The sequence below is a fragment of the Gorilla gorilla genome, chromosome 12 (genome assembly GCF_029281585.2).
Source record: "Gorilla gorilla gorilla isolate KB3781 chromosome 12, NHGRI_mGorGor1-v2.1_pri, whole genome shotgun sequence".
Lineage (NCBI taxonomy): Eukaryota > Metazoa > Chordata > Mammalia > Primates > Hominidae > Gorilla > Gorilla gorilla.
This window is the reverse complement of record NC_073236.2, coordinates 89,592,314-89,614,020: the sequence shown is the minus strand read 5'-3', so window position 1 is coordinate 89,614,020 and position 21,707 is coordinate 89,592,314. Positions and strand designations below refer to the sequence as shown.

The window sequence follows — 21,707 nt, the reverse complement described above, 5'->3', positions numbered from 1 at the left end:
TTTGGGACTGTACCTCATACTATGCTCCAAGGAGAGCACTTCTGGAGTGAGCTCCTGCATGACAATGGAAAACTACCAGCAGGAGGGCAAGAGAGGCCACAGTCAAAAGTAAAGCAGCAAGAGTTCACTTATTTCTCCATTCACTCAGGTATGCATTGCTTCCTCTGTAAACCATTACTATGCATCTACTAAGCACCATGCTAGAGTATGAAAATACGGACATGTAAAGATACATAGTATCATACATTGTCAGTGACCTTGAAGAGTTTACAATTTAATGGGCTATAAGGACATATAAAGACATAGTTATAACTACAGTAAGTAACACAATAGGATTAAGAACAAAGTATTATGATTGTACCAAGAAGGGCATAATTAGTCTTGCCCTAGGGGACAAAGGAAGGTTTCACAAATATATAAAATATATAATCCAGGCCTCAAAGATGAATAAAAAAGCACCAGACTAGGAAAAAGAGAAGGACAGGTAGGAATACGAGGAAGTAGGAGTACTTTAAAGAAAGGAACAGATATGAACAGCGGCACTCTGGAGGTCTCTTTTTGCTGACTGTCATTATTGGTACATTTTTTAAAACTGTGTTTCTCGGTCTTTAAAATTATTTATGCCCCAAACTTACAAATCAAACTAGTTGCAAACGCTAGCTAGCTAACCACAAAATCTTTGGGGTAACTGGCCAGTCAGATAACTTCCTATGTATTTATTTAACTAGAGAAAATGGTTTATGTAGCAGATATCTGAAATGCTCCATAATTTATGTGATATGTGGTATACTAAAGGGTAGGGTTGTTTGACTTCATAAAACTTCATTACACAGACCAAAAGGCAGAGTTATCTCGTTCAGCCCGATGAGGGATTGTCTCCTGAACTCTCACCTGCATCACAGAAGGCATAGTGGTTAAGCACATGGATTTAGCAGTCAGACTGACTGAGTTCAATACTGGTTTTGCAGCTCACTAGTTGTGTGACTTTCATTTCTTCATTAACTACCTGAGTATATATTTTTTCCTTTTGAAGTTTTAACGCATATTAGATGGACTTAACGTATGTAAACTTAGAACTGTTATGAGACTGTTGATTGCTTTTATAAAGGCCACACTTGTAGACTGCTTCATAGTTTAAAAACTTTTAAGTGTGCTTTTACAGTGTGAGGATTTGAAATATCAGCCTATTTTCTGTGGCTAATGTGCCAGTAGAAAAAGATTATGTAGTAAATTATAAGGTACTTGAGGTCAGAAGCCATGCCACATCTGACTGTATTTCTAGGGCTTTGGAAAGTGCTTAGCACTTAGAAGAAAAGGAGGTAGAAGAGAAAGAAGAAGGAGGAGAGGAGAAGGAGAAGGAGGAGGACGAGGTGGAGGACGAGGAGGAGGGGGAGAAAATTTTGTTAAGAACATGTATTAAAGAGTGAATGTGTGTGAGGTAGAATGTGGAGTAGCTGAAGATGAGGCTGGAAAATAAGTCTAGATTGTGCATACATCAGAGGTCCAGCTAAGGAAGTTGGCCTTTGAAGTATTTGCAGTAGACCACTGGTTCTCTATTAGAACTAGAATCTTGCTTCAAGATACCAATCTATAAATAGGTAACACATAAACTGGAAACATGCTGATAGTTAGCTCAGATTTGTATCTCTAACCCCCGCCAAAACACATTTCACATAAACTGGCTTCTGATATTGCCCTTAACCTGAGCAGCACCGACCTATTGTCATTGAACATTTTCAGAACACACATAGTTTAAGTTGGTAGAACTTCCAGAATGCAAAGATTATTTCAACAAATACTGATTGCTCACTTGCTAAATTCTAGGCTCATGCTGGGCTCTAGGAATACTAAAGTGCACAAAATAGATAACATTCCCTGCTTTCATGACACTTGCTGCTCGGCATCATGCTGTTCAGTATGGATGAAGATTTGCCATCAGAGTTTAAATACTTTAACCTAATTCCAAATTTTGTCTGCTTCATAAAATTGCCAACAAAAAATGGAAGAGTGCACAAAGACTGGGAAAAAAAAAAAGGAAGTTTGTTGTTGTTGTTGTTTTGCCAATTTTTTCCAGACATTTGACTCTGCTTTGTCCTGGAGAAGTAAATTACTAAGTGTCTGTGTCTATAATTTTAATAAATAAAAATTAGTTTCTCTTCATATGCTATTAAATACACATTGGGAAAAATACTTAAAGAATACTATGAGGGGGCTTCAAATTGACAGCTGAACAGGGAGCCCATGCCCATCTCTGACCAGCCTTACTACCAGGTGAGAGGTGGAAACACATCCTTGCAAAGAAGTGGGAGAAAATGGGTGAAAGGACTGATAGAGTACCAGGATTTGTGCTTTTTTTCCACTGATGAGCAGCTCATAAGTGAGCAAAATTACTGCTGAAAGTGGGTGAACATTATCAGTCAGGTATGTCTTGAACTAAAAGAGGTTGACACCCACTGTAACTGAACATTTGAAGCCAGAGGTTGAAACACCACAATTTTATTTTATAATAATCATTCTGGTAGCAGTGCAGAGGATGGATTAGAAAGGGAAGATGCTGGAGGCAGAGAGATTAGTTAGAAGGCTATTGCAACAGTTCAAGAAGAGGTTATTAAACTAAGGCAATAATAGTGGAATAAAAAGCAAGCAGATACCTTCTAAAAATTGCTGTTCGGTAGGCAAGCCAGTAGCCATATGTTGAGCATTTGAGATATGGCTAATGTGACCAAGGAACTGAATTTTAAAATGTATTTAATTTTAATTAAGTTTATTGTAAGTTTAAGAGATACTCAAACTTTTAAGTATGTTTAGAATAACTTGAGTACGTGAATCTACTTTTACAACTGTAGCTATAATAAAATATAAAATGCTTCCGATGGAAAATTTAGATTCTGAAATGAGAGGTGTTGTTAAGTGTACAAGAAGTGTACAAGAAGTTCCTTGTTTTGACAGCTTGGCATAAGAAACAGGGTTTGCTAAATGTTAAGTGTAAAACACACATTGGATTTGAAAAGCTTATTATGAAAAGATAATAGAAAACATTAATAATTTATATCATATATTAAAATGATAATATTCTGGGCATATTGAGTTAAAATATATTCTCAAAGTTAATTGTATTTAGTAAAACTAATTCCATCTTTTTTTCCTTTTATATGAGCAGTAGAAAATGAAAACTTACAAACATGGCTCATATATTTCTGTTGGATGGTATAGGTTGAGAGACACGGTAGCAATTTGGTGACAAACTGATTAGATTGTAAAGGCAAGCACGGAGTAAAAGATGTCAAAGATTTAGCCTGTGATTGTGTAGATGAGTGTGTGATTGGGAGATGATGAGTTCAGTTGTTAATGTGGTAAGTTTCAGTTGCCTACGAGACACCCAGGTAGAGATGCTGAGTAAGCAGTTGGAAATATTAGTATGGTAGTGAGAGAAATCTGGGATGGAGATGTGTCTTTGGGAGTGAGCAGCCAGCACTTATTTGATAGCTAAAATTCAGAGTAAAATTTTAAGTATATGAAGATAGTCTTTTTCATAGGCCAAAAGCCTTACTAATCAATTAAATTTGATCTTTCACCAAACTTTTTTGTCTGTCAATCACGAATTTCCATTCTTTTTTGGGCAGGAAGGATTTAAGAGCTAAAATTCCAGGAAGAGCCCACCATTAAAGCATTTACTTAGAAGCCTAGTTGCAGTGTGATCTTCCAGGGCAGTTGAGCATCCCCCATTCAGGGCTGTGCTCTGTTGGCAAAAAGGTTAGACAGTTTTCCAGTTTGTTTTGAGGAGGAGAGAGGCCTCCTCTGTGTTGTCGATATAAGAATCCCTAGTTCTGGTCTAGCACACCATCTCCTAAAGTAACTCCTAGAGACATCACAAATTGTTTTCATCAAAAGAATTTTCTCAGACCCCATAAAAATTATGTCTAGTCCTCTGATTCTAATTTATAATTTGGATTATTTAGGTCTACTATTAACTTGAGCACCCCCTATCTATGCACCTAGATTATTTCCTTCCATTGTTTAAATAAACTTGCCCATGTCTAGAGTGGGCCAGCATCAGCATTAATAGGATTCTAATGCCATAGAATCACCATCATCATCTTGTTTTCTGGTCTTTGGCTGACATATTTGCTATGCTGTTTCTATTTTTTAACCGCTACTGCCATGCATTTTGCTTATTGCTTTCAGTGCATTTTGTGTGTGTGTGTGTGTGTGTGTAATAAAAGTAATTTTCCTGATCATTGTGCAAATGACCCATATTCAGTATGTATTCCCCAAACTAGTTCTTAACCCTCAAGCAATGTCTTTGTTTCTTTTTTCTTCCATCAATCTATATTGTGTTTAGAGTTCTGCAAAGCCTCCTTAATAACGTGCTTGCATATAGTTTAAATTGTTGCTCATCATTTCTTCCCGAGACACACAGACTCTGTCTGGATCACAAGGGTAAACATATTGGATATGTTCTAAATACAGGAGTTCTTAACCATTACTTCTTCTAAAAATTCCAGAATAACTAAGATGCTCCTGGATTCCTAAGTCAGTGTAAGATTATAAATGTTTGCTCTTTTAAGCTTCTAAATTATGGAAAAATCGGTTACACAGCAACTAATCACACACATTATAAATTGCATTATAGGTGATCAAAAATAATGTGTTTATTTTGCCTAAAATGTTTCTTAAAGGTATGCTTTTGAAAAATAGTTAGTAGCTATAGAAGAAATTGTGGTATAGTCAGTAGTCAGAAAGAATTCAACAAGAAGTTCCTTGTTTTGACAGCTTGGCATAAGAAACAGGGTTTGCTAAAGCCACTCATCACTGGCTAACTTAAGAATAGATTTGAAGCCATTCTGTAAAATAGCCTGGGGCCCACCACAAAGCAGTGGGTCAAAAGGAGTAGTGATCACAGGATGGAGCAGAATCAATGGACATGATTTTCTCCAGCTAGGTAATGTCCTAGGAATTGTTTCTGCAACTCTTCCAAAGAGATTCCGGAGACCTACCTTCTTTCTGCTAGCTTAGGAGGTGAAAAGATCCAGGACCAACCCTGAAAACACTCACTATTTGAAAAAACTGTTCAATGACTGAGTCAAATCTATATAGTGAGAGAGAATGGGAAGAAATCTTTTGAACAGGAATTAGAAATAGAGAGACGACAAGAAGCTCATCTTTTAAAAAAAGTTAATATGTTTCACTGGAGTTGAAAGATAAGTAGAAAAATGGGAAAAATGGACATGAAAAGGGAAAGAGATCAAAATGCTGAAGACATTAAATTTTAGGTACAGAATTTGCCTTTACCCATATATAATTGTAGCGGCATCAATGTGTTTTAACAAAGGAATAATATGATCAAAGAACCAGATTAGCAAATTAATCTGCCATAAGTATACAAAATGGATAGAAAAGTACTCAGAATGGAGACAGAAGGATAGCTGAGAAAGTGAGGCAGCAGTACAAGCCTCTAAGTGGTAAGTATGTGAACCGAGAAGAAGCTAGAAATAGCTGTTTTGTTCTCATTTCTTAAATTTCACAGCAATAGAATTTCAGATGAGGAAATAACTCTAGAATTCTAGAAACCAAAAACATAGAGAGTAAATGACACACTAAAGATGATGACCAGTAATTTAGAAGTTGAGAAGTTGAATTAACTTCCAAGGGAAAAGGATGAAGGTAGGAATCTGTATTGATTCATTTGCCTCTCCTACCTCCCACATAATAAACTATTTAGCACTTAAGCCAATAGAAATGTGACCATCATTTCTCACATTTTCCCCAAAAATGACTTTTACACCTCAGAAGTTTGGACAGTAATTTTACAATACATGGCGAAAAGGCATTATTTGATCCATCTTTTGAAATTCTAGTCAAACAGGCCACATGTTCTCTAATTCATATAAGAATTAGGAAAGCTATCTCATGATACGGCAATAGAAAAAATAAATAAATGAATGTAAAAGAACTAGGAAAGCAAAACCAAGCAATATATGTACAACATATGATTTACAGGATTGAATCTGAATACTATATGACAAAGTTAAACCTCTACAAAATCAGTGAATCTGTTGATTAGAAAGAGTATTTCAAATGGAACATAATTTCTATTCAAGAAAAACCTGAGGGGAAATAATTGGGTTTACCTTGTTGATACAGGTGTGCATCTATGTATAATTACTGACTTTAAAAAGATATTTCTGAATCAAATCTTAATAGAGCAGTAAGATAAATAATGTATAATGGAGAGAAGCAGAGAAAGAAGAGAAAGACTTGACACGTCACCAATATTGGTGTTATTTTGGGACATGTAATATTTACTATAAATACACTGTTTCTAGTCTACACTAAAACCAATGATCAAAAGGCATATTTCTAAATCAAAATCAATTAAGAGCTTGGTTTCAAAATAAGGCTTCCGGCCCAGCAAAGTACAAAGAAGCAACACTTAAGGCAAAAATGTGCAACAATTCACTCATCAAATTTGCAATGCTCTTTTATGCTCCCAAGATGAAAGGATTTCAAAGCACACTCTTCACTCATCCCCTCCTCTATCCTCAGTGACATTTCCTCTGGTCAGAACCAACGCACATGTTAATATTTGTGGTAGTGAATGCATCCAGATTTATAGTGACTTTCTTCTGTCAGAGAGGCATTAAGTAATTTCCAAATGACATCACTAAACTGCTATATGAGGGCTTTTCTCTAGAAGTGACAACATTGGTAAAATTTCTAAATACATCTTATATAATATAAAAACGAGCTAAATTTTTCTTATTGCTTCTAAGAAATTATTTAAGTCATTATCAGTTAAATAATCCTCAACACATCGTAACTTAAACATGTCTTGTGTAACACTTCACAGTTTGCAAGTTATTTCTTTATATTCTTTATCTTAAAAATCTATTATTTGTTAACTATCCATACAAATACTATACAAGTAAGAAAGTTAAAACTGTAAGGAAGAGAGATGAAGAAATACCAAGACAGAAAAATACCAAGAAATACCAGTCACTTGGGGACAAAATGTTTGCTATAAATCATCTAAGTTAACTGGATCTCAGCTAGCTTGTTCATTCATTCATCCAACAAATATTTATTGAGGTAGTTACTAAACAACCAGCTCATTTATTTTTGTATCCACAGAGCCTAACATAGGCCTGGGTCATATTAGGTGCTAAATAAATATTTCTGGAGAGGCTTCCAGGATGTACTGAAGTAAATGATGAAAAGTCACATTACTGTATTATTTTTCTTTCTTTTTTTTTTTTTTTTTTTTTTTTTTTTTGAGACGGAGTGTCACTCTGTTGCCAGGCTGGAGTACAGTGGCGCAATCTCGGCTCACTGCAACCTCCACCTTCTGGGTTCAAACAATTCTCCTGCCCCAGACTCCCAAGTAGCTGGGACTACAGGCATGCGCCACCACACCCAGCTAATTTTTGTATTTTTAGTAGAGATGGGGTTTCACCATGTTGGCTAGGATAGTCTCCATCTCTTGACCTTGTGATCTGCCAGCCTTGGCCTCCCAAAGCGCTAGGATTACAGGCGTGAGCCACTGAGCCCAGCTATTTTTGTTATTAATCATCACCATTATTATAAATCATGTTCTCTGCCATCAGAAAGTTTATTTCTATTTGTAAATAATGGACAGATATAAAATAACTAGAGAATAATTCATGATAAAAGTGAACTACAATAAATAAGGCAATTATTAACAAAAAATAAACATTCATCCAACTAAAATTTCACCATAGACTTTCTTTAAACCACCAATCACCATAATCAATTCTTAGTTGAAGATTTCTGAAAACTACCTTTAAGATTTGAAGCTTCTCAATAATATGGCTGCTTATATCAAGTTCTATACTTTTTCTGTATTGTAATCAGGAAGCTGGAGGACTTTCTCAGAGTTATATAGAAATTAAAATGTCTGTCACTTTACTTGACTGTTAAATAATTGAACATCTACACTCATCCTAAGCCACAGTATTTTCAATGTATAATTTATTAAATCTATTAAATTCTTTCAGAAAATATTTATTGAGCACTCATATTCTAGGTACTATACTAATTAATTGCTCTTCACTTCATGTCTTATCTTCTCCTCACCCCTTCATAAAACCTTAACAATTTCAATAGTAATATTATATGACTTTGACGTTAACAGTGGTAGCATTAATATTAATATGACAAAAAAATCCATCTATCAAAACTGGGCCACCTGACTCAAAAACCATTTTATTCCAAGTTGTTATGTTTTTAAGAGTACAGTTAATCAAAATTTTTTAAAATCCAACATTTTTATTCTGAAAAATTGGATGACAAACCATGTCAAATATTCAAATCTTCATTAAAATTATATGCCAATCAGATTTTTTAAATTATCTAATTTAAATAGCATTATATATTTCAGCAATGATGGAGCATCTCTTAATGCAATCAACTTTCTAATTTATTGGCTTACTCTATCAAATAAGGATGAAAATATTAAATCTGATCAGTACATAGTATACTTCGCTGACTTTGAAAGCTTACACAAATTTTCCTTGAAGTTTAATGGATAATGAATAAGTCTAACTTTTACAGATAAAAATGTATCATTGATAGCATAGCACCAATTAGGTTAATTTTTAACTCAGTTATATTCACAAACCTAAATCATACAGCAATAATCTAGAATTTATAAATCTTACTTTTCCTTTTAAATTTCAATAAAGAAAGAAGTAGAACAATTTATTGAGCAGACCAAAATGGACTCAAAGATACCTAAATAATTTGATAAAACAGCCTTTGAATATTCTCAAATCTAAATATTAAGAACAGTTCTGCTTCTATCACCCCCAGGCATTATCTTGTGTTCCTTTGCACTTTCTTTGTTCCTTTCTTCCCTCCCTTTCTTTCTTTCTTCTTTCCTTCCTTCCTTTCTTCTTGGCTTCCTGTCTGGTTTTCATTTTTTCTTTTAATTTCTAATTCCTCTTTCTTTTATTATTCCATGCACCCAACATTTTCGGAAAGTGCTGGAGGTAAACTTAGGTAGTAAAAAGAAAACCACTGGCCTTGTGTTAATTTTTATCATATGCTTAAAACATGGAAAAAGGCCGGGCACGGTGGCTCATGCCTGTAATCCCAGCACTTTGGGAGGCAGAAGCAGTTGGATCACCTGAGGTCAGAAGTTCAAGACCAGCCTGGTCAACGTAGTGAAAACCCGTCTCTACCACATATACAAAAATTAGCTGGGCGCGGTGGTGGGCACCTGTAATCCTAGATATTTGGGAGGCTGAGGCAGGAGAATAGCTTGAACCCAGGAGGCAAAGGTTGCAGTGAACTGAGATTGCATCATTGCACTCCAGCCTGGGCAACAAGAGCGAAACTTCGTCTCAACAACAATGACAACAACAACAACAACATGGAAAGAAATGATTTATCTCCACATAAAAGACTTGTTGAGTCTGTAATGTCTAATCACCTCTTCTAGGCAATGGGAGAAAGAAAATTTAATTTGACCAGATTTGAACTAAGACTGAGTCCCATTAGTTGATAAGGAGTGGGTAGGGCTGACAAAAAACAGTATTTGAGAAGCCCAGGAGGACACGGTTTACGAGCAAGGGAGATTTTGAAGATATCAAGTCCAAGAGAAAGGGTGTGTAGAGACATGCACTGAATCCAAAGAGAACGACCAGGCAAGACCAAGATCGGAGATTCAGAAAGAAGAAGGCCTTCACAGTGCAGCTATCAGAAATCCATGCCTCGTAAAGGAGATATGGAGGGTATTACGCTAGAATGGACACCGAGAAAGTCAATTCTTTACTTACGACAGGACCCTAAGACCACATTTGACCAGAATTGGAAAGAAATACCTATTCTTGCAGTCTAAAACTCTTTGACCATAAAATAAACAACAGTGGTTTGAGTAATTAAATAACACAGCCCCTTGTGATTTGAGAGTGATCACTGTAGAACCTTTTCTCAGAGTAAAAGTGTAACTGGTTATGGATCAATAAGTAATTTATTTTAGAAGGAAAAGGCCCTTGTTTTCATTTTTATTTATTTATTTTTTGAAGTAGCAAGGCTCTTAAATCAGAACTGAGCAAATACATTTTGAAAGTTGAGATCACTCTAAACAGCAAGATTCCTTACTGTACAAGTAAAATTTATCTTAACTGATCATTTATTTATGATGCCATAAAAATCCAGATGCTCTTAATTTTGATTGTTAGAAATTTGCTAAAAGGCACCTGAAATTACTTTTCCAGAGTTCCCCTCTTGAGAACTACATTTATAAATTGAAATTTTACTATGGTTCAATAATGGCTGTGCTGAGGGGTTTTGTTGTGTTTTTCAAGCTTATCAATGAATTCAGCCCTTGTGGTCAGTGTAAACTCCTACACAGCTTATTGGAAATTCCAGAATTCTAACGCAAAATTAAGATTAAGAAAATAGTTTAACAAAAACAGAGAATTAAAAACTTGTAAAAGTTTGTGCTAATGTACTTTGGTGTTTCATGTTTTTCTTAATTATTTTAGAACCGGTACCCAACGACCACTTTCTAACAGGAAAGAACATGATGACCTAATCAAATGTCCTTTGGAGAGTGAGCACTGATAGAAGGAGAACTTATAGGGAAAGACAAAACAAAATAGAACAAACTTCCATGGTCGCTTAATGCATGGGAAATAAACTGAACCTCAAGGATAAAAAAGAGGATGGGGAGACTTACCAGTTTCTTCTGAAATCTTCCAAAAGATAGACTTTAGACCAAGAACTATGATAATAAGAACCCTTTAGAAAAGTTTTTGAATATGTGACACACTACGATTTTTTGGATATATCAATAAAATATTAATATCTCTTAACAATAAAAGACACTGTGCTTCTTTACAAATAATGCAAGAAAATGAAGATTTAAAGAGTTGCAAACATACTCATTAATAATTTTTAAAATGCAGAGAAATAAGTGCCCCTGAACCCTAAAGTTAATTATGGCAACTTTCAAAGGAAAATGAAGCTTTTCATTCCTGACTATTCTTTGCTATCTATTATATGCTGAGTAAATTACTGTCGGAGGCTTACAACTTTAGAGAAAAGAGAATGGGCCCAGGATGTAAGTGGTAATTACGAATTAAAATGTATTTTCCTGACACTTACGTATCAAAATGAGTACAAAATGGCACAGAAACAATCTTTTTGCCATCTTGTTTCACATCCCCAAGTATCCTTAAAGTATCCTTTCCTTCCTTTTATTTCATGTAGCTTCAGAAAAGTACTTTCTCTAGTGAGCAAAGAAATACAGACAGAATCCAGATCTTTGGATGTCACCAGTATTACAACCTCCTGCTTCCAGCCAGATGGTGTGGTATCTACTAGGCAATAACTTATTTTATTCATTTGGCAAGTCTGCCTAAAGACACTAAAATCACTCCAAAAATTTTTTAAAAATTATTTTGAACACAGAATTAAGAGGAATTCACACTCCAAAAAAAAAAAAAAAAAAAAAGTTTGCATTGTAAAGAACGTGATTAACTACAGCAATAGGTATATGGTCTTATTTCCTCTAGATTGTATTCATATTTCCTATAACAAAGTACTGGTTTCTGGGGGAAGGAAGCATCCAAGAAGCAAAATTATAAATTCTTTACAAAAAGTTAACAGTAAAAAGTAAAAGCTGAATCTTATTCAAAAAGTACTTACTATATGCAGTTCTAGGTAGTCACCCAAGCCTGAAGAACTGTCCACTCGCACCAATACAGCTTCTTTCTGAACAGTGCTAAACCCTATGGCCAGTCTGTCTGCTCGTGTACTGGGTCGGTCATTAGGAGGCCACTTATACGTGATTTGTCCACCACCTTTGCTAAAGATATATGTCGTCCCAGCTGGAAAACAAAAACCAAAACCAATTAGTCCAAATACATCAAGTCTGCACATTAGCAAGGCATGTTATATTGATATATCAGTAAAGTATCAACTCTACACACAAAACTATGGCAAAGTAAATTATAGATTTCAATCAAATGTGCTCAAGAAAGTGGACCAAGTTGTTTTAAAAGAAATGGAGAGGTAGCTCAGTTTTTAATACACTGATTAAATTTACCAGTAGGTGTTTCAGAACAAATAGTAGGTTACTGTGTTTTCCATTGAGTTGGACAAGAATGGAATGTAATGAGGCATTATCTCTTCCTGCCAGTTTTTAAGAAATAGTTTAGTAGAAAACATTGACTGGATGCTTCCAAAAAGCAACTGCAGCACATATCAACTTGATATTGAAATAGGAGCTGCATGCAGATGTGACAGGGTCATACAGCACAGTGGAGAAAGTCGCAACAAATGTGCTAGGAATCTAACTTTTATGGAAAAAGGATCTACTTACATGTGACAGATAACTAATGGATGAATAGCCACAAGCCCCAGTAGCCATGTCAAGAAAATACAGACAATAGATGTCATCCCTAGAAGTCAGGTTTTGTTTAACAAGCAACATCTAGTAGCTGTCAAACTATTCAGAATCATAAAAAGACCCACATCCTCTGCCACCCCAAGGTGAATACAAGCCTTATAGCACTGACAATAATGTCACGGACTCATTCTGTGAGTGTTCAAATTTTACCTTATGGTTGTCTGGTCAGTAAATTATCCAGCTTAAATGAAAAGAGTCTTTTTCAAACAAATTTATTCCGCATTTGATATGGTTTGGCTCTGTGTCCCCACTCAATTCTCATCTGAAATGGTAAACCCCATAAACCCCATATGCTGAGGGCAGGGCCTGGTGGAAGGTGATGGGATCATGGAGCGGCTTTGCCCATGCTGTTCTCATGATAGTGAGTTCTAACAAGATCTGATGGTATTATAAGTGTTTGACATTTCCTCCTACACACACTTCTGTCTCTCTTGCTGCCTTGTGAAGAAGGTGCCTGCTTCCCCTTCTACCATGATTGTAAGTTTCCTGAGGCCTCCTCAGCCACACAGAACTGTGAGTCAATTAAACCTCTTTTCTTTATCAATTACCCAGTCTCAGGGAAGCTCTTTATAGCAGTGTGAAAATGGACTAATAGAGCATTTGATGCACTAGTCTTACCTCAATGCATCATTCATTGGCCACCCATTTTGGTTCTATTATTTTGAGGGCCTGAATAGAACCAAAAAAGTAAGAAAAAAGATTGGATTTTCCCTCTGTCTTCTTCTGACTGCTTAAAATGGGACATTGTTGTTTTCCTGCCTTTGCAGCTTCTTGTTCTCATGCCTTCAAACCTGGACTAAAATCTACATCATTGTTTCTCCAGTTGTCAGTCCCATAATCGATACCACTAGCTTTTGTGATTCTCTAACTTGCAGACAGCAGATCATATATGATTTGATCATATATACATGATCATACATAATAAGAGAAAATATGAAAACTTAGGCCACAAAACATCTTGTATTTATAGAAAAATAGCTTGTACCAAGAGTAACATTTATGTGTAAAAGTTGTGTGTACAGCAGTATGTTTTCAAGAAAACTATACATTGAATTGCCATGATTACCAAGTTTACCAGTTAAATGGAGTTGACCTACTATCACATTTGTGTACATTTAATTAAACAGCTGACAATATTGATTTTGTGGCCGTTTTTGGAAGCAACTCTTCTTTGTTTTCTGTTACAGACATTTCCACAGGCCTTTGAGAAATTCCAAAGACCTCTGCAATATGCCTATTGTACCTGATGCTTAAATAGGCCTTGGTATATAGACCTCTTCCAAGAAACATGTTAGGAGAAAGTTGAATGCAAAAGTGATAAACATGAATACTGTTAAAATGCAAAGCTATAGAGGCTGTGCCCTTCTCTATTAATTTTGTGGATACCAATGCATGAAAACAGTTTATCTCTTTCAAGAGAGAAAAGATAAGCCATATTTCAAAAGCACCAGTCAATGCACAAAGAAAATTCAGAATATACAGAGCGTAGATCACAAATCCCAGGGCTTTCCTGAGCCACTTATGTTCTACATCCTCAGAAGCTTGTTCATCATAATCTTTATAGGCAAACACTATTTGAGAAATATTTTTCCGCCTGGTAACTTTTGCAAATGATTAAGTATTAACTTTTCTAGTGAAGCCCATTGTTGATAAAAATAGGACAAGAACATAAAAAAGTGGAGATGGCTTTAAAAGGAGGATGTAGTGGTTATCTCTGAGTGCTGATACTTAATAATTAATTTTTTTCCTTTTTTAAATTGGCTTTATTCTCTAATGACTATATACATTATGTGAAATAAGAAAAATATTCAAAACTAGAGATGCTATTTAATGATATAAAACAACACATATCTAAGAATTCAGATGGTTTAAGAATTATATAAGTGTGAGGTAAGCATTATAAAACAACATTGCATAGTAATTTTTAACTTTAAACATCACTTTCACAATTAAAAAAAACTTATCTACTTATTACGGAACATAGGGCAGACATTACTTCCATGCTATCTCTGAGGAAATTTAGTCATAAGGATTAACGTGCTATCTAAAGTTGCAAACTTGGTTAATTGGCAGAGTTGGTATAAAACCCATATCCTGATACCTATTCCAGTATATATATATATTTATGACAGAAATATTTCTGTTATCATAACCAGGCAGTCAAGGAAAAGTTAATTGGATGTCAGTCTGAATTTATCAAGGCCAACTGTTATCATATTCTAATGTCTTATATCCATAAAGTGACATTTGCTCTTCATTATCATATACTTTCTTCTCACCTCACAATACTTTTAAAAAGAGAAAAATAACATCTAAATGTAAAATGACAGAACATTTAATATATGTAGATTAACATTTAGTTGGGTTACACTTCCCAAACCTATGGAACTATGAAAGTTTCTAGCACAATTACAGAACTTGTGGGTAATAATTTGAAGTTTTACGCTTTCAGTAAGATAAGTGTCACAATACAAATACCATTACTCAAGATTTGATTTCATCTCAGATTTTAACCTTTTTCAATGAATCGAAAACTTGATGACTAGAATGAGATTAGCTAATCTGTCTTGCTTAGAATGACTTTACAGTTTTTTAGGTTTCACCAAAATAAAGCAAAAAAATCGCAACTACTCTTTGTCAAACATTGCCATTATTTCTAGTTTCCTTTTTTCCCACCAGATATATCCTGAGAGCAGTCTTTCTTAGTTTTTCTTCTGTATGCACGGTAGTGCATTGTATTGTACTCATCAGCACAATTTTATAATAAGCAAGACAATTAGATATCCAGTCCTTCCTCATCTCTCTTCTACATACTTCTATAAGCACTCTGGATTTTTTTTTAAAAAATTAACTTTGCATCAAACTTTATAAAATCTCCTATATTCTTAAAACCCTCTTTTCATTGAGCTAGAAAATTACTCTCATAATCAAATATAGTGGGTTAGATGGCTTAAAGTTTCAAAATCTACCTCCTTTAACACACATCTTTCTGAACCAAGGACATGATGTACTTACTGAAGCAGAATAGCTTAGAGATTAAGAACGTAAACTCTAGACTCAGAGAGATCTGGGTTCAAATTCCAATTGTGTCATTTACTAGCTATGTGACCTTGGTAGCCATTTATTCTGTATTGGGATTCCTATTTGAAAAAAGATGGGGATAGCAACACTATCTTATAGAGCTCTATCAGAATTAAATGAGATATTACAAAGTAACATTTAGTCCATTTCCTAGTATGTGATAAATGCCTAATAAATTTTAGAGAGAATAGGTGTCATGTGTGAGGGCAGTTGTGTGTGCTGTAAAAATATAAAATAATGAACACTGTAACATTGTTTTATTTTAATATGAAAGCCTTCAGAAAAGTTGGATGTATTTCAAAGTTATGTCCAAATCAAGTGACTTTCAAAAATGACATTCCTACCTTGTAATTTTTATTAATATTTTCAATATTTCATAGCATGGATTAGGACTTTTATGTAAACTCATTATATCATTATTTATGTTCAGTAATAGTTGACAATGGAAGGAATATTAAATTGTATCACATGGGAGCTTTCATGAGAAAAAGAATATTAGCTCATCACCATAAAACATCTAGCATAGTAAGATTTATAGCATAATGCAAAAAAAAAATCACCTGACCATTAAATAAAGACCAAACTTACCAAAAAACCCTGCCAGCTAGCTTTTTAAAAATTTTATCTTTACAGAAACATGTTTTATTTTACTATATAAGTGAGTTAAATATGCAGTGGCAGTACATCTTAATCACAGTTCCAATATAGAGAGGAACATAGAGGAATGTGTCACCTTTATTATTTATGCATGTTTCTATATGGCAAGCACTACCACATCAGTACCATGACTACTAATGGATTTACTGCAAATTAACCTTGACATCCGTCAGATCGCTGAATGTATGAATGACTGAAATTTAAAGTGGTTTTCAGCAATCTCCACATTTAAGCTGTGCAGCAAGCCTCTATTTCTCACTCTAAATTCATTAACAAAGCTGGCTCTATCAGACACAAATTTAGCAATGTCAACATACTTTACACTCCAATAAATGTTTGTAAAAAATATACATGGGCTCCCGTATCTCTTGTTTAAACTGTCTGTGATGTTATAATCAGGGAATATTTTTAGATCTTATTGAACATGCTATTTACATATAGGGCTCTCTCCCTTCTTGTTCTTTCTTGCCAACTGTCCCTTGCCTAAGTGTGCCCACTTCAGCCTCACGTCAATTCTGCAAAAGCTAACATATTCCCTTACATAGATTGAAACTTTCTGAAAAAGGAAACCAATCAGCATGTACAGGTCTGCTCAATTATTGATTGCTCTGGATCCTTGCTACATGAACAATAATATAATTAACTTCGGAGTAGATTAGCTTCTAACTCATAACATAAGTATATGAATAAAAGGTTACTTTTTGAAAGCCTATAATTCTTCAAATGTCATCTTGTAGCCAGCACGAAACATTCAGGCAATTATGTTTCTATTAATAAATGTAACAGGAATATAACACTTCCTTCAGTGAAAGTTTACAGTAAAAGCCAGGTACCCAGATGAATATTAAAAGTAAATCATTTGTAAGTAAGGGGAATCTTTATTCTTTCTACAACGTTTTCCAGATGCTGTTGTTAATTTGAAATTTTCTGGAGAATTTCTACCTATATGGAGGAATTCTTTGGCTTAAGGTTCATAAAAAGCAAAAGCACAGAGAAGACCACATTGTATGCAAAAAGAGTTTTAGATCAGGGCAACATTTCTAAACTGATGAAACAGAATCTTAACAATCACTAAAACGATAACAAGTAAATACACTTTATTTTCCTTCTGAATTATTGTAAGTTCTTTGTAGAATCATAAGGAATTATTTCATGAAGCTGAGCACTATAGGTTCCTAATTACTAAAATTTCATATAGGCATATTGAAAATTCAGAAAAAGTGAACATCTTAGGAGAAATTAATGGAATCAAGTAATGAGTTTCTACCTATAATATGTAACCACTTCTAGATTTAAAAATTAATTACAATAATTACTAATATTGAGAAGCAATACACAGCCCTCAATGTTACATATGCATGTAAGGGTGCAAAGACAAAGATGCTAGGAAAAGAAAAAGAAAATATGGACTATATATCATAAATTAAGACTTCTGGTGGGAGGGGCAGACAACAGAATTGGCAAATGTGTTATAACTAGCTAAAGAGATTGGAGAATTAGACAGATTTTTACTCACATCTTTGAGAAAGAGAATGGATATGCTTTTTATAAATGAAAGAAGGCAAGAAACATGACATGTCACAGAAATGGTTTAGGCACAGGTCCCGTATTCTCAATCAGGTCGAAACAAAAAATGTCCAGAAGAATTTAGATAATTCCCAAATAATGAAAGCTTTATGGAAATAGTTAAGGATGATATTCAAGACAGCAACATAGGTCAACAGATACAAAGTTACAGTCAGATAGGAAGAATGAGTTCTGGTGTTCTGTTGCACAGTAGGGTGACTACGGTTAATATTATTATACTGTAAATTTCAAAATAGCTAGGAGAGAGGATCTGAATGATCTAACAACAAGAAATGATAAATATATGAGATGATGAATATGCTAAACATACCGACTTGATTTTTACACAACATATATATGTATTAAAACATCACTATAAGTGTGTACAATTATAACATGTCAATAAAAACAAAACACAATAAATACATTTCAAAAAAGAGAACCATGGGAAGTTTGTCATATATAGCAAATTGTATGTTCTGTCAAAACTCTAGACTAAAGCATTTTTTAATTATTAATTTTTTTATTAAATAAAATTAAGTTATTAAATTTTAAAAAATACGTTGTTGACTACTTATTAAGTCAAATGCAAACTGAGCAAGACAGGGAGACTCAAACTTGTGAGCACACTAATTTCTTGCATCGGAATTTCATGAAAGTGATACTGTCTAGGATCACTGTCCACACACTATTCCACCAAACACCAATCATAAATTTGGTTCAAGTTAATCCAAAAGATTCTTGAACTCTTGCAAATCAGACACTGTCATACCTCCAGTATCCAGGAGGACTCATTAGGTGTTAACAATTAATGTTTTCCAAATTTTTAAGGGGATCAGAGGAGGGTGAACCAGCTAGACTCCACGGTAGACATGGGAAGTCTGAAAGCAGAAGAGTATTCCTCTTCAATAAGCCAGCCCATATGAGATTAGGCTCTAGCCCAGCCAAGATACCATTTAAAAAAAAATTGTGTGTGTTTACTCAACAAGAAATTTTAATCAAAATAAAACAATTGAGAAAATGAAATAACTAAAAGTTACTGTGATTCCAATGAGGTCAAGAATCATTTCTCTCAAATATAATTTCAATAGTAATTATGCACTTCAATAAAAAATGAATTTACCTCTACCTATTGGCCCAAAACTTTTCTCTAATAAAAATATTTTTCTAATAAATGTTCTATATTTTCTATATTCTCTAATAAAATTGCTATATCTTAGAATTATATATTCATAAATACATTTTATCACATTTTGATGTTTATAAAAAGAGTATGGTACATGAAAATAAAGTATTCATTCTTCTAAAAACAAGTGTATACCACTCTAATAAGTGAAATAATTATTTAAAATGTAAATAGATCCATGGCTGACCTATCTTGTCAATATCTTAGACATTCATTCAGAAACACCACCAATAGCAGCAAAGACTGCACACTGGACAATCAAATAGGCACCATTCATATAGAATGAGATGTTAATGATGTTCATTGGTGTGGTATAAAACTATGACTCTACATAATCAATGATCAATGATTGATAGAGATTGTGCTGATTTGAATAAGTTATTCTCTTTTTTTTCTGACATTATAAGGGCATTAACTAACATAGAAAACATTTCTAAGCCTTCCTATCTCTTGATTTGCTGATAAGTGCCAACTGTGTGAAAGGAGCTAAGAATATAAATTCAGAAACAGCCTTTTCTCTTCAGCAGATAGGATCTGTTCATTAAAGGTAAATATTAGGGCAAAATAGTTTGTGTGAGATGTCAGACAAATGGTGGTGTTCTGTTGCACAGTAGGGTTACTATGGTTAATATTATTGTATTGTAAATTTCAAAATGGCTAGAAGAGAGGATTTGAATTTTCTAACCATAAAGAAATGACAAATGTATGAGTATTTGTCAAATATGTGACAAATATATGGTATTAAACCATGTTATCATCTATTTTGGATTTTTAAACTGTTTTTTAAGAAGGTGATAATATTAAAAGCACTGATTAATGAAAACCTTAAGATTATCAGAAAAAAATGATAAGAAAAATCTATGTGTGTATATGTATTTTCTTTTAGGTCAAAGTCATGTAAATAGTTGAATAGTTTGAAATAATGTTCAACCCAATGAACACTACTTTTAAAAATGTATGCAATAAGTGGTCCACTTAGTGGTATCTTTGCAATATATTTTCTTTTACAATCTACTTATTATTTTCCTGGCAAATGTGTCATTTAGAAGTATCCCCTCCAGGAACAGTTGAGTTCAATAGTTTGAGCTGCCCAGAGAGACAAACTTGTTTTGAGATCAAATTCAAAGTCCTGGGAACTGCTTAAAAGGCTCTTGGTCCAGGTTACCTGGCTGAGTAGAAAAACAAGTAAGTAGTAGAACTTTTGCCAATCAGATTAGAAAAAAATTCCATAAAGACAGCAAAGTGATCTAGAATTAAAAATAAAACAAAGCAAAGTAATCCCACAACCAATAATCCTAAGAACATCAAATGCTTATGTCCTCCCTTCTGAAACTAGACTCCCTCCAGCAGTAGGTGAACTTTATTAAAAAGTCTCTGGCAAGTAACTCAGTAATCAATTTGTATTAAAGCTATAGGCAGCGGGGATAGGAAGAAAAAGAATCACATCATCAGGAACTTTAAGAAAAATCTATTTTGAAGAGCATAACCTAAGTGTGCATGTTCCCAGTAAACTCTTAAAATTATTAGCTGGTCGGTAGAAGTTGTAGTTGCCTAGCAATGTCCTTCAACTTACTTATTTCAAAGGTTAATTGTGAAAATGGCTTTCATTAGGATTCAAGAGTCAAGAATTTTCTTTACTATAATAATGGTCTAAAAAATGTCCAGTTTAAAAAAAAACTGACATAAACATAGACTTACTGCCGAAATACTCTTGGAGAAAAGTGAGTAAACTTTTCAATTTACAAATAACAAAACTGAGGTGCAGAGAAACCAAGTGTCTTCTCAATGTCAAACAGATGGGTGCAGGCTTGTACTTAACTCTATTCTTAGTGATTTTTTTTTTCTATACAACAAAAAGCTAAGCTCTAATGACTAATTCTTATTTAGAAAAATAAATTATAATTCACAAATCAAGGTCTCATTTCAATCATTTTAGAGTTTTTCTAATTATGCTTCCCTAGTCTGATTTGGGAAAAGTTTCTATAATGACACTTAACAGAAATGATTCACTCACATTCTGACATTTTTAGAGTCTATCCTGAATCTTTAAAAGGTGTGAGGTATCTGCAATGCTTTATTGTAAACAACCTCTCCAAGCAGCCATCCAAGCCTTTGGCTTATTCTGAAGCTTCTAAATTGTGGACCAAAGCTGCAGAAGACAAATTTTCCTTATTATTACCACAGTCACTTTTATTCTACACCAGAAAGGCTTTATGACTTTTTGGCAGTGACACTTCTTTTTGTCCTTAGCAATGGAATTAAATCCTTAATACAAAAGAATAGGTATTTATTTTGAATTATTTGCATCGCATAGTTAAATAGAAGGGACCATGCAAACAATAAAATTTGTAATAATTTTAGGCTAAAACCAGAACCTTACCTTTTGTTTATTTCCTAATCTTAGTTCTACTCATTTATCTTCTTCCTGCCTATCTGCTATACTTAAGTCATTCTTTACCTGACTAGGCCCTTGTCAAAACCATTTACTAATTATTTTGGACTGGAACAGAAGGGAATATTAGTTTTTGACTCAGAAATTATCTCAGACTAAGCTCTAACTTGATTACCTAGGCATTCACAAATGCAATACACTTTCTCCTCTCAAAGTCACTTTTACTTCTGCTGGTTTAGGCTTCTCTGCTGAACCTTGATTTCTTTTGTCATGCTTTCCACATTCATTCCAGCCAAGGCTAATTCTCGCCTTTCAACACCCACTAACTTATTTTTAATTTTTGAACTATTATAATATATGAGAAGTGTCTTTTATTGAAATATCCATTT

The 21,707-nt window shown here is 34.1% G+C and overlaps 1 protein-coding gene across 22 annotated transcripts in view; it reads right to left on the bottom strand.

Moving 5' to 3' along the window:
- The window catches only part of NRXN1 (neurexin 1), a 1,113,820-nt gene that overhangs the window by 305,438 nt on the left and 786,675 nt on the right, over positions 1-21,707 (bottom strand). For all 22 annotated transcript variants that reach the window (XM_063695881.1, XM_063695882.1, XM_019021142.4 and 19 more), the window contains one exon: positions 11,674-11,855. In XM_063695881.1, coding sequence (XP_063551951.1) covers positions 11,674-11,855 — 182 coding nt within the window. The remainder of the gene's footprint in view (positions 1-11,673; positions 11,856-21,707) is intronic.